The sequence below is a fragment of the Salvelinus sp. IW2-2015 genome, unplaced genomic scaffold, assembly GCF_002910315.2.
Source record: "Salvelinus sp. IW2-2015 unplaced genomic scaffold, ASM291031v2 Un_scaffold1978, whole genome shotgun sequence".
Classification (NCBI taxonomy): domain Eukaryota; kingdom Metazoa; phylum Chordata; class Actinopteri; order Salmoniformes; family Salmonidae; genus Salvelinus; species Salvelinus sp. IW2-2015.
The window spans coordinates 327568-341379 of record NW_019943329.1 but is presented as its reverse complement, the minus strand read 5'-3'; the positions used below and the strand labels follow the sequence as shown (position 1 = coordinate 341379).

Here is a 13812-nt window from a genome sequence, read left to right as displayed (position 1 = left end):
TGAGTCGGCTCATTTGGCTCGGTTCACGTAAAGTAGCCGGCTCATTTGGCTCCCAAACCGTTCCACGTTCAAAATGCTTAATGGACCTAGAACCATAAAAAATTGCAAATCTCCAATGTAAAGACCAAAAGTTAGACTACCATTATGTCAGATGGCCAGCAAAATAACAATAGTTTTTTTACGCACTGGAAAATCAGCGTGGACCAGATTGACACGCTTTCCCACTACGTATGTTTCTACAGTGAGGATTCACCCTCTTTACATAATTATTTTGTAATTTATCTGCAGAAAAACGTTGTTTTGAGTTTAAAAAGCAGTAGCAGTATGCAAATCAGGGAGCCAAATAAACGGTTCTTTCACCGATGCGATTGGTTCCCGAAGTTCAACAAAAAAAAGATTCATTCAAAAGAGCCGTTCTTGTGAACGACCCATCACCATCCCTTACATTCACTAAACAAGTGGACTGAATTTGGACTGAAAGAACTGTTACTTATATCACTGATAGCGGGTGTACTGAAGCCTCTCTTCAACGAATTACCGTTAATCAGGGATGGACAGGATTTAATCCGATCGCGTAAATCGGTTACGGGAACGATCCAGGTAAATGTGCGCCATGCATGCGTCTGATTTTCTTTGGTAATAGCGGATTCCAACACTGCTTTAAATTCTATTATAAATCAGGCCTACATAAGAGAAACATACTTGATCATGATGTATTTTAGCCGTAGAAAAGGCTATACGGCGATAGAACAGCGCAACATGTACCATCATTGGTTTATCCAATGAATTGGAATATCACATTGCGCAGTTCAATAAATGTATCGTCTTCAATCATTCAGTCATTCAAACGTCATAATATACTACTGCGTAACGCAGCACAGTGATGTAGGGCTAATCTGTGTAACGCAGCACAGTGCTGTAGGGCTAATCTGGGTAACGCAGCACAGTGATGTAGGGCTAATCTGGGTAACGCAGCACAGTGCTGTAGGGCTAATCTGTGTAACGCAGCACAGTGATGTAGGGCTAATCTAAAAATATTTTTATAAAGGTTTTCCCCCGAAAAAGGAAATGCCAGAAACTGCCATGAGAACTTTGACGCGGTTGAAATATTAACTCAGACTGCATGCGTAGCCTAATGTCTGGCCTTTTCTCACGGTAGCTCTAATGTCTGCTAAAAGCTTTGTAGATACAGTTTACATATTCTGAACATGCTTCAATCTTACTGCAATGTTATTGCAAAAAGGGGTTACAGCCTATAAATTGAGTGCACAGTGCACACATTATTTCGTATTTATTTAGCGCACATGATTTTATCACAGTTCCTTGTTGATCAATAAAATATCTCTATAGCCTTCTGTATGATCAATAGTGATCAGTGTGTGTGTGTGTGAGTGTGAGTGTGTGTGACACAATGTCCATGTTTTCTGAACAACAGTCAAGACATTCCATGCAGCGGGTAGTCATGACTACAAGAGTGAACATTAAAAGTTCAGCAATATCTCAATTTAAGATTTTTGTCAACAAAAGAGTCAGATCTGAATAAAGATGAGAAGAAGAAGAAAAGACATGCATTCTATGGATTGAGGATGCGATCACATCACCTCTAGCGACCGTGACTGAAGAGAGGAGAGAGATTGTAACAAAGTCAAGAGGTTATGCTTGCTTCCCAAGTGGCACCCTAGTCCCTATATAGGGCATTAGGGCTCTGGCCTTAGTAGTGCACTATATAGGGACTAGGGTGCCAATTTTGGATGTACACCAAGCTCGGATCTTCCTTTAATTCACACAAGCAGACTGTATTTTTGTGATGATTTAGGGAGACACACAGTAGCCTAGCTAGCCTACAAAATGGACGTGTTTACTGTATAGACATTGGTGATGCCCAAGTGACATACTATTTAATATAAACAGGGTGTCATTTAAAAAACATGTCCCTGATGGAAATATAACCAGAAATGTTAGCTACTGGCCAGACCACAGTTTGGCCATGTCATGTTACTGGACTGGACTAAATCACCATCCACTAAATGTCATGTTACTGGACTAAATCACCACCCACTAAATGTCATGTTACTAGACTGGACTAAATCACCACCACTAAATGTCATGTTACTGGACTGGACTAAATCACCACCCACTAAATGTCATGTTACTGACTGGACTAAATCACCATCCACTAAATGTCATGTTACTAGACTGGACTAAATCACCATCCACTAAATGTCATGTTACTGGACTAAATCACCACCCACTAAATGTCATGTTACTGGACTGGACTAAATCACCATCCACTAAATGTCATGTTACTGGACTGGACTAAATCACCATCCACTAAATGTCATGTTACTGGACTGGACTAAATCACCACCCACTAAATGTCATGTTACTAGACTGGACTAAATCACCATCCACTAAATGTCATGTTACTGGACTAAATCACCATCCACTAAATGTCTGTTACTGGACTAAATCACCACCCACTAAATGTCATGTTACTGGACTGGACTAAATCACCATCCACTAAATGTCATGTTACTGGACTGGACTAAATCACACCACTAAATGTCATGTTAATGGACTAATCACCACCCACTAAATGTCATGTTACTGGACTGGACTAAATCACCACCCACTAAATGTCATGTTACTGGACTGGACTAAATAACACCCACTAAATGTCATGTTACTGGACTAAATCACCACCCACTAAATGTCATGTTACTGGACTGGACTAAATCACCACCCACTAAATGTCATGTTACTAGACTGGACTAAACACCATCCACTAAATGTCATTTTACTGGACTGGACTAAATCACCATCCACTAAATGTCATGTTACTGGACTAAATCACCACCACTAAATGTCATGTTACTGGACTGGACTAAATCACCATCCACTAAATGTCATGTTACTGGACTGGACTAAATCACACCCACTAAATGTCATGTTAATCGGACTAAACACCACCCACTAAATGTCATGTTACTGACTGGACTAAATCACCACCCACTAAATGTCATGTTACTGGACTGGACTAAATACCACCCACTAAATGTCATGTTAATGGACTAAATCACCATCCACTAAATGTCATGTTACTGGACTAAATCACCATCCACTAAATGTCATGTTACTGGACTAAATAACCACCCACTAAATGTCATGTTACTGGACTAAATCACCACCCACTAAATGTCATGTTACTGGACTGGACTAAATCACCATCCACTAAATGTCATGTTACTGGACTAAATCACCACCCACTAAATGTCATGTTAACTGGACTGGACTAAATCACCATCCACTAAATGTCATGTTACTGGACTGGACTAAATCACCATCCACTAATGTCATGTTACTGGACTAAATCACACCACTAATGTCATGTTACTGGACTGGACTAAATCACCATCACTAAATGTCATGTTAATGGACTAAATCACCACCCACTAAATGTCATGTTAACTGGACTGGACTAAATCACCATCCACTAAATGTCATGTTAACTGGACTGGACTAAATCACCACCCACTAAATGTCATGTTACTGGACTGGACTAAATCACCACCCACTAAATGTCATGTTACTAGACTAAATCACCACCCACTAAATGTCATGTTACTGGACTGGACTAAATCACCATCCACTAAATGTCATGTTACTGGACTAAATCACCACCCACTAAATGTCATGTTACTGGACTAAATCACCACCCACTAAATGTCATGTTACTGGACTAAATCACCACCCACTAAATGTCATGTTACTGGACTGGACTAAATAACCACCCACTAAATGTCATGTTACTGGACTAAATCACCACCCACTAAATGTCATGTTACTGGACTGGACTAAATCACCACCCACTAAATGTTATGTTACTGGACTAAATAACCCCACTAAATGTCATGTTACTGGACTAAATCACCATCCACTAAATGTCATGTTACTGGACTGGACTAAATAACCACCCACTAAATGTCATGTTACTGGACTGGACTAAATCACCATCCACTAAATGTCATGTTACTGGACTGGACTAAATAACCACCCACTAAATGTCATGTTATTGGACTAAATCACCATCCACTAAATGTCATGTTACTGGACTGGACTAAATCACCATCCACTAAATGTCATGTTACTGACTGACTAAATCACCACCACTAAATGTCATGTTACTGGACTAAATAACCATCCACTAAATGTCATGTTACTGGACTGGACTAAATCACCATCCACTAAATGTCATGTTATGGACTAAATCACCACCCACTAAATGTCATGTTACTGGACTGGACTAAATCACCACCCACTAAATGTTATGTTACTGGACTAAATCACACCCACTAAATGTCATGTTACTGGACTAAATCACCATCCACTAAATGTCATGTTACTGGACTGGACTAAATAACCACCACTAAATGTCATGTTACTGGACTGGACTAAATCACCATCCACTAAATGTCATGTTACGGACTGGACTAAATCACCATCCACTAAATGTCATGTTAATGGACTAAATAACACCCACTAAATGTCATGTTATTGGACTAAATCACCATCCACTAAATGTCATGTTACTAGACTGGACTAAATCACCACCCACTAAATGTCATGTTACTGGACTGGACTAAATCACCATCACTAAATGTCATGTTACTGGACTGGACTAAATCACCACCCACTAAATGTCATGTTAATGGACTAAATCACCACCCACTAAATGTCATGTTACTGGACTAAATCACCATCCACTAAATGTCATGTTAACTGGACTGGACTAATCACCACCCACTAAATGTCATGTTACTGGACTGGACTAAATAACCACCCACTAAATGTCATGTTACTAACTGGACTAAATCACCATCCACTAAATGTCATGTTACTGGACTAAATCACCACCCACTAAATGTCATGTTACTGGACTAAATCACCATCCACTAAATGTCATGTTAATGGACTAATTCACACCCCACTAAATGTCATGTTAATGGACTAATTCACCACCCACTAATGTCATGTTACTGGACTAATTCACCACCCACTAAATGTCATGTTACTGGACTAAATCACCACCCACTAAATGTCATGTTACTGGACTAAATCACCACCCACTAAATGTCATGTTAATGGACTGGACTAAATCACACCCACTAAATGTCATGTTACTGACTAAATCACCACCCACTAAATGTCATGTTAATGGATAATCACACCCACTAATGTCATGTTACTGGACTAAATCACCACCCACTAAATGTCATGTTAATGGACTGGACTAAATCACCACCCACTAAATGTCATGTTAATGGACTGGACTAAATCACCACCCACTAAATGTCATGTTACTGGACTAAATCACCATCCACTAAATGTCATGTTACTGGACTGGACTAAATCACCATCCACTAAATGTCATGTTAATGGACTAAATCACCATCCACTAAATGTCATGTTAATGGACTAAATCACCATCCACTAAATGTCATGTTACTGACTGGACTAAATCACCATCCACTAAATGTCATGTTACTGGACTGACTAAATCACCACCACTAAATTCATGTTAATGGACTAATAACCATCCACTAAATGTCATGTTAATGGACTAAATCACCATCCACTAAATGTCATGTTACTGACTGGACTAAATCACCAATCCACTAAATGTCATGTTACTGGACTGGACTAATCACCACCCACTAAATGTCATGTTAATGGACTGGACTAAATCACCATCCACTAAATGTCATGTTACTGGACTGGACTAAATCACCACCCACTAAATGTCATGTTACTGGACTAAATCACCATCCACTAAATGTCATGTTAATGGACTGGACTAAATCACCACCCACTAAATGTCATGTTACTGGACTGGACTAAATCACCATCCACTAAATGTCATGTTACTGGACTAAATCACCATCCACTAAATGTCATGTTAATGGACTAAATCACCACCCACTAAATGTCATGTTAATGGACTGGACTAAATCACCACCCACTAAATGTCATGTTACTTGGATTGGACTAAATCACCACCACTAAATGTCATGTTAATGGACTGGACTAAATCACCACCCACTAAATGTCATGTTACTGGACTGGACTAAATCACCATCCACTAAATGTCATGTTACTGGACTAAATCACCACCCACTAAATGTCATGTTAATGGACTGGACTAAATCACCACCCACTAAATGTCATGTTACTGGACTAAATCACCATCCACTAAATGTCATGTTACTGGACTAATCACCACCCACTAAATGTCATGTTACTAGACTGGACTAAATCACCACCCACTAAATGTCATGTTACTGGACTGGACTAATCACCATCACTAAATGTCATGTTATGGACTAAATCACCATCCACTAAATGTCATGTTACTGGACTAAATCACCATCCACTAAATGTCATGTTAATGACTAAATCACCACCCACTAAATGTCATGTTAATGGACTGGACTAAATCACCACCCACTAAATGTCATGTTACTGGACTAAATCACCATCCACTAAATGTCATGTTACTGGACTGGACTAAATCACCACCCACTAAATGTCATGTTACTGACTAAATCACCACCCACTAAATGTCATGTTACTAGACTGGACTAAAATCACCACCACTAAATGTCATGTTACTGGACTGGACTAAATCACCATCCACTAAATCATGTTACTGGACTAAATCACCACCACTAAATGTCATGTTAATGGACTGGACTAAATCACCACCCACTAAATGTCATGTTACTGGACTAAATCACCCACCCACTAAATGTCATGTTACTGGACTGGACTAAATCACCACCCACTAAATGTCATGTTACTGGACTAAATCACCATCCACTAAATGTCATGTTACTGGACTAAATCACCACCCACTAAATGTCATGTTAATGGACTGGACTAAATCACCACCACCTAAATGTCATGTTACTGGACTGGACTAAATCACATCCACTAAATGTCATGTTACTGGACTAAATCACCATCCACTAAATGTCATGTTACTGGACTGGACTAAATCACCACCCACTAAATGTCATTACTGGACTGGACTAAATCACCATCCACTAAATGTCATGTTACTGGACTGGACTAAATCACCCACCACTAAATGTCATGTTAATGGACTGGACTAAATCACCACCCACTAAATGTCATGTTACTGGACTGGACTAAATCACCATCCACTAAATGTCATGTTACTGGACTAAATCACCATCCACTAAATGTCATGTTACTGGACTAAATCACCATCCACTAAATGTCATGTTAATGGACTAAATCACCACCCACTAAATGTCATGTTAATGGACTGGACTAAATCACCACCCACTAAATGTCATGTTACTGGACTGGACTAAATCACCATCACTAAATGTCATGTTACTGGACTAAATCACCACCCACTAAATGTCATGTTACTGGACTGGACTAAATCACCACCCACTAAATGTCATGTTACTGGACTGCGACTAAATCACCATCCACTAAATGTCATGTTACTGGACTAAATCACCATCCACTAAATGTCATGTTACTGGACTGGACTAAATCACCATCCACTAAATGTCATGTTACTGGACTGGACTAAATCACCACCCACTAAATGTCATGTTACTGGACTGGACTAAATCACCATCCACTAAATGTCATGTTACTGGACTGGACTAAATCACCACCCACTAAATGTCATGTTACTGTACTGGACTAAATCACCATCCACTAAGTCATGTTACTGGACTAAATCACCATCCACTAAATGTCATGTTACTGGACTTGACTAAATCACCATCCACTAAATGTCATGGTAATGGACTGGACAAAAGCTGAATAATTTTAGTCAAGTCATTTCTGATTTGGTCAGTCCAGAGAAACTTCAATCTGCTTTACTCAGCAAGTGTGGGGGGGGGAAGCATTATATTTGACATCATTGTTTTCTCTGTTCGTGTCTTTGATTCGTAGACACAAGAGGACGTCTCCCTCATCTCAGACTGGAAACACCAAGGATACACAGAGGAAGCTTTGACGAGGGAGCTCTCAATGAAGGAGGCTTTCAAGTGCCTTAAATCCTAATCGGATTACCTCTGTTTTTTGTGCTTTCCTCATAAAGAAACCATCAGACTTAAATCCGAATCTGGATTACCTCTGGCTTTGTGCTTTCCTCATAAAGAAACCATCAGAGACTAAACCGAATCTGGATTACCTCTGTCTTTGTCTGTCATAAAGAAAACTATCAGAACCAGTCAGAATGATGATGCAAGATCTAGAACTTCCTTCTCACACCCACAGAGAAGGATCTATTACATTTAATTAAACCACAACCCAAAGGGACATAACCACCATTTTACAGCGTAGAGCTACAACAATCTAGAACACAGGTAGAACAAAGAATTGTTCTAATCTATTCTCACAAGATCTACAACCACCCGCTCACAAACACAAGTCAGAGCGACGGAGGCCCCGGTGAAGAGTACATCTCAGACTGCGACCAACTTCTCTTGACTACTACCGCTAGTTTGATTCTGGTAGCCAGGTGTGTGCTTATTCCCGGGGTTGTCATGGAAGCAGGCTCCACCCCCAGGATCAAGGTGTATAGTGCCTGGGACCAGGTGGAGGAGACAGACCAGGTGAGAAACAATCTGTCCCTAATGACCACACCCGGTATACAGCCAAAAGAGAATGGGCCTCCATCTGAGCCTGTTTCCTCTCTAGGTTTCTTCCTTCTAGGGAGTTTTTCCCCAATAGCCTCGCGAGCCACACCGATCTTCTAGAGAGTTTTTCCCAATAGCTCGCGAGCCACACTGATCGTCTAGGGATTTTTCCCAATAGCCTCGCGAGCCACACTGATCGTCTAGGGAGTTTTCCCCAATAGCCTCGCGAGCCACACCGAACTTCTAGGGAGTTTTTCCCCAATAGCCTCGCGAGCCACACTGATCTTCTAGGGAGTTTTTCCCCAATAGCCTCGCGAGCCACACTGATCGTCTAGGGAGTTTTCCCCAATAGCCTCGCGAGCCACACTGATCTTCTAGGGATTTTTTCCCCAATAGCCTCGCGAGCCACACCAATCGTCTAGGGAGTTTTTCCCCAATAGCCTCGCGAGCCACACCGATCTTGCGAGCTTCATACATGTAACACATATTTATGTCAGCTCGCAACATTAGTGGCTCGCGAGGCTAGTTTTTCCACTGTGCTTCTGCTTTGGGGTACTAGGCCGGGTTACTGTAAAGCACAATTTTCTGAATTAAAAACAGGCTTAATAAATGAATAAAACCCATTTGTTTGATTGATTGACCAGGTGGAGGAGAAGGTGGGTTCGGCTTCAGAAGACCATCTGATCACCCTCAAGGCCCTGGTGCAGAAGCTGAGGCTGGAAACACGGAGGCTGTCCTACCTCGAGTGGAAGGCCCGTTTAGAGGCCCATAGCACCAAAGCCCTGATCATACCACAGCAGAGCACCAGGGACCTAGTGGGGCCAGAAGAGCAACGGCTAGTGTCCCAGAGTGAGGGCAGGTTAGACAGTCAGAGCACCAAATGTCTGGCTGAACCACAGCTACAGCAGGAGCTCCATGCAGAGCAACAAGAGGAGCAGGAGAAGGCCAAACGACAGCCGGGGGAGCCCAGAGAGAGCCTCCTGACCTCGGGTTTGATCTGGCAGCGCAGCCTGCCCTCTGGAGTGCTGAGGAGATTTAAGAACATCGATGAGGCTGTGGGGTGGCTCAGGAAAGAACTGGTGAGAACAACAGAAGTATTGGTGACTGTTTCTTGGTTTAGTGCTGCACCTCCAATACCCGCGCAATTCTTGGTCTCTAGATGACTCTCTGTCGGGAATTGGGAGATGTTTTGTTTATGACACAGATCATTTGGAATTGAAGAGTTTCTGCCAGTTCCCACTAGTCCCAAGCCACTCATGAGGTACTGAAATAGATGCTCCCGCGAGATTCATACTTCTAACATGGTCGGAACTCCCTGGTCCAGGGGTAGTTGGTGATGCTAGTTCCCGGACGGACAGTGCGTGCGGGTGCAGGCAGCGAACCGATGGTTTGAAAAACCGGCATGCATTTCTGGTTTTTAACTAGCGTTTTAAAGAGAGTATTCCTTGGTAGGTAGACCGGAACGGAAAGGCTCAGTAGTTGGTTTGGGTATTAAAATATGGGCCATATTTACTTTGTCCACATTTCGCACAGGTGTTCGGCTGTCCTGGAACGCAGACCCGGGGTTGCTATCTAACCTCCCAACGAGCTTCAATGCAATAGATTCCACATTCTGATCACCAGGTCACTTCTTCCCGTGGCCAGACCGTCCAACTGCCTGCTTCCAACTATTATACTGGGATCGCTACGTACGGAGTTCCTAACCACATAGTAGCACTGTCGTTGTGTTCGGTTAACCAACCGTATTCTCGTGGATCGGTGCCTCTGCACCCCGCACTGCATCCGACTAGCATCACCACCCTGGAGAGCGGTTCCGACCATAAGAATTATGTGGCACATCGCTATAGTACCCGGCTGGAGGTGTGTCTTTGCGGAGCTAGACTGCATAACTCTTTCCTTCCTGAGAACTCCAATTCAAAATCATCCCTCCAAGTGGCCAAAATCAAAAGCAAGAATCGGTCTTTCTATTCCGCAACAAACCCTCCTGCACTCAAACGCGGCCGCCAAACTTACCCTACCGCTCATAAACTGACCGCTATCCTACCGAGCATCCGTCTGAGTTCCGGCGAGAATGTCATCACTAAAAAGAGTCTTTCCCCATACTCTAGCTTCAGCAAACCTGGATGGCAGTTTTATCACAGTGCTTTCGTTTTGTTACTAAAAAGCACTTATACGACCCCACTGGCGCCGCTGTATGCCCGCTTTACGTCGGCCTGGGCCCTCGCTACATGTTCGTCGTCAGACCCACTGGCTCCAGGTCATCTACAAGGCTATGCTAGGTAAAGTGCCGCCTTATCTCAGTTTCACTGGTCACGATGGCCTACCACCCAACCCGCAGCACGAACGCTCCAGCAGCTGTATTATTCACTGGATCATTCTCTAAAGCGCCCAAACTCATATGGACGGCTCTTGTGCCTTTCCAGTTCTCTTAACTGGGCTGCTGCGACTGAGGGAACGCAATTGGAGAAAAAGTCTCTGAAGTTGGAGACTTTATCTGCCCTCAACAAGCTTCTGAAAAATCTGCTATATCCGAGCCATAGTCCTAACCGATCGCTGCAACTGTACATAGTCCCATTTCTGTAAACTACCCACCCAATTTACCTACCTCAACCCCCCAATAACTGCTTTTCATTGTTATTTACTTTTCTGCTCCGTTTTGCACACGCAGTATCTTTCTTGCACATGATCATCTGATGATTTATTTCACTCCAGTGGTTAATCTGCTAAGATTGTAATTATTCGATTTATTGCTACCTCATGCCTATTTTGCACAATTTGTATACTAGATTTCTCTTTTTTCTAACCACTGTTATTGACTTGTTTTTTGTTACTCGCATGCTGGTACTCTTGTGTTGTCTTGTTACGGAACTGCTTATGCTTTTTCTTTTTTATCCGGTTGGCCCCCACGTGTCCGCGTTGCAAATGAAGAACTTGCTCTCAAACTAGCTACCTGGTTAAATAAAGGTGAAATAATAAAAATGAAAAGAAAATGTGTTCATATTTTTGAATTTTTGAAACATGAAAAGATCAAGGGGAGCAGCGGTCTCCGCGAAAAACGCAGTCCTCACTACCCATAAATGTAGCATCGAGATTTCCACAAATTTTGAGAAATTCGCAGGGTACATACAGCCGGAGTTGCAAATGGGTCTTGAGCCTCGCTCCTGGGGTGAAAACCGCCTGTCTTGATAACAGGCGTGTCTTCCTTGCCAGGTAAGTAAATGAGTTTGTACACGTTGGTAGAGTGGCGACTCGTTCAGCAGGAACAAAGGTTGTTTGACTAATCGGTTAACCATCTTTACTATCTTCGCATAATATCACATCCACTATTTGACCCAGGGCTTGAATTACGTTTACGAATAACATTTGCAGGACAATAGCAGTGGAAAGCTGATGTCACCTTTGTTTTACTATACTATTATCACGAGTCCGACTGTTTTCTTCCATCCCATCGCCACATCGGTAGCAAATCTCTACTTATACATAATTTTGTCTCCTAAATGTCCGTCTGACTTACTACACAAGCGTAGACGTACTGTCCAAATGTGTTGAAATCACGATTACGTTCCGTGCCTACACTAGCCCAACCCGACATGACACCACTCAAGACCTTTTCATTGTGACATTTTGTAGCGTGATTTCAGACCGTGTGTATGGAATGCATGTTGTCGATCACGCTTGTTTTCTGGCTCTCCTCGTAACTGTGATTCGCACTCATCGACCACTACGGGTGGCGGACGAACGCCAGACATCGAGGAAAGACATTTTAGACCCCGCACACAGTTGTAGCTACTCACATTCTGATGGCCGGTGCGCGTGCATTGACATGGGCATACCTCGGATTGTGGTGGGTAAAATTTTAACAGTAGCAGGGTCACATTCTGATCAGCGCAGAAATGCTAAATGTACCCTACATGAATAACATAGGACCTAACGGGTTCTCGGACCATTCTGGATCCGGTCCTAGATTGAACCCCGCTTGGCTCTTTACAGACAACAGGAAACTGAGCCAGGTTAGATCACATTGCACACATTGACTGAGAGATCTACTAATCTTTCTGATGCTTCCGACAACAGCCTCCTGGGCTGGGATTACCACATTCTGATCTTGGTGTCGGCTAGACCAGGGTTTAAACTAAACAACCGATATAATATTATTTCTGCCGATCACATAGATTATTTAGCAAAAAAGACTTGCGATCTCCACGGTAATGCGTTTTCCCCTAGAAATTGCCAAATTAGAAATCCACGGTGACGAATCCTCGGTTTTGTCTGACTGACTTCCACACTTCTGGGATCTGCCACACACCTCTCTTAGTAGCGTACAGGTAAGCGAGAGACGTATAATAAGTGAACACATTGGTTCATATTCTCTCTACTGTGGTAAGTAGGATGGTTGAGGGGAAACGTTTTTCTAACGAGTAAGTGTTACGACGTTTGATCGCATCGTAATGCAGCATACTGATCCGTGGAAGTATCACATCGTATCAAAAATGGAGCTCGGGTGGTACTGAGGTGGGTTGTTTTTGGGCCCGCTCCATAACAAGCTGAGTTTTTATTTAATTATCTTATATCTAACTCTTTATTTAACTAGGTCAAGTCCCGATTTATTTTTAACTAGGCAACAAATTCGTTATTTACTAATGACGGCTAACGCCAAACCTGGACAATCGCTGGGCCAGTTGATATAGCTACTACAATGCTATAAGTATTGTCCTACTTTATCAGAAGGCATGGTGATCTTAGGGTAATCAACTTAATAGACTGGGAGTGGTGGTTTTGTTAGTTCACGCCTGAAAATGCCAGGGATTGAATAACGGGAAACAAATGTTTTTAACTGTTCTATGTGGTTACGACATTACTCTGGATTCATTTAGCTTGTAACCAAGTTTCTAATAGGCATTAAATGCACCTCTGGGGCGATCCTTTCGCTGGTATACTTGGCCAATGCTAAGAGTGACCCCTATCCAACAAGAAGGGCAAGCAAAACAGACCTGTATCTAATGTAGCAGCGTGGTTCAGGGTCTTACCACATTAGCTGTGCTGGAGAAATCAGGGTTTTAAGTCGGGGTTCGACCATTCTGATTCCGGTCCTAAACCGGGGTTCCAATTCTGATCAGGTTTTAGT

General features: G+C 42.4%; 1 protein-coding gene across 1 annotated transcript; it reads left to right on the top strand.

Annotated features, from left to right (window-relative positions):
* Nucleotides 1-430: 430 nt before the first annotated feature.
* On the top strand, nt 431-11119 carry LOC112072608 (protein FAM167A-like). The gene is made up of 4 exons (XM_070439857.1): nt 431-600; nt 7999-8663; nt 9332-9766; nt 11111-11119. Exons 2-4 carry the CDS (start codon nt 8595-8597, stop codon nt 11117-11119), a joined length of 513 nt encoding a protein of 170 aa, XP_070295958.1. The 5' UTR covers nt 431-600; nt 7999-8594.
* Nucleotides 11120-13812: the final 2693 nt, after the last annotated feature.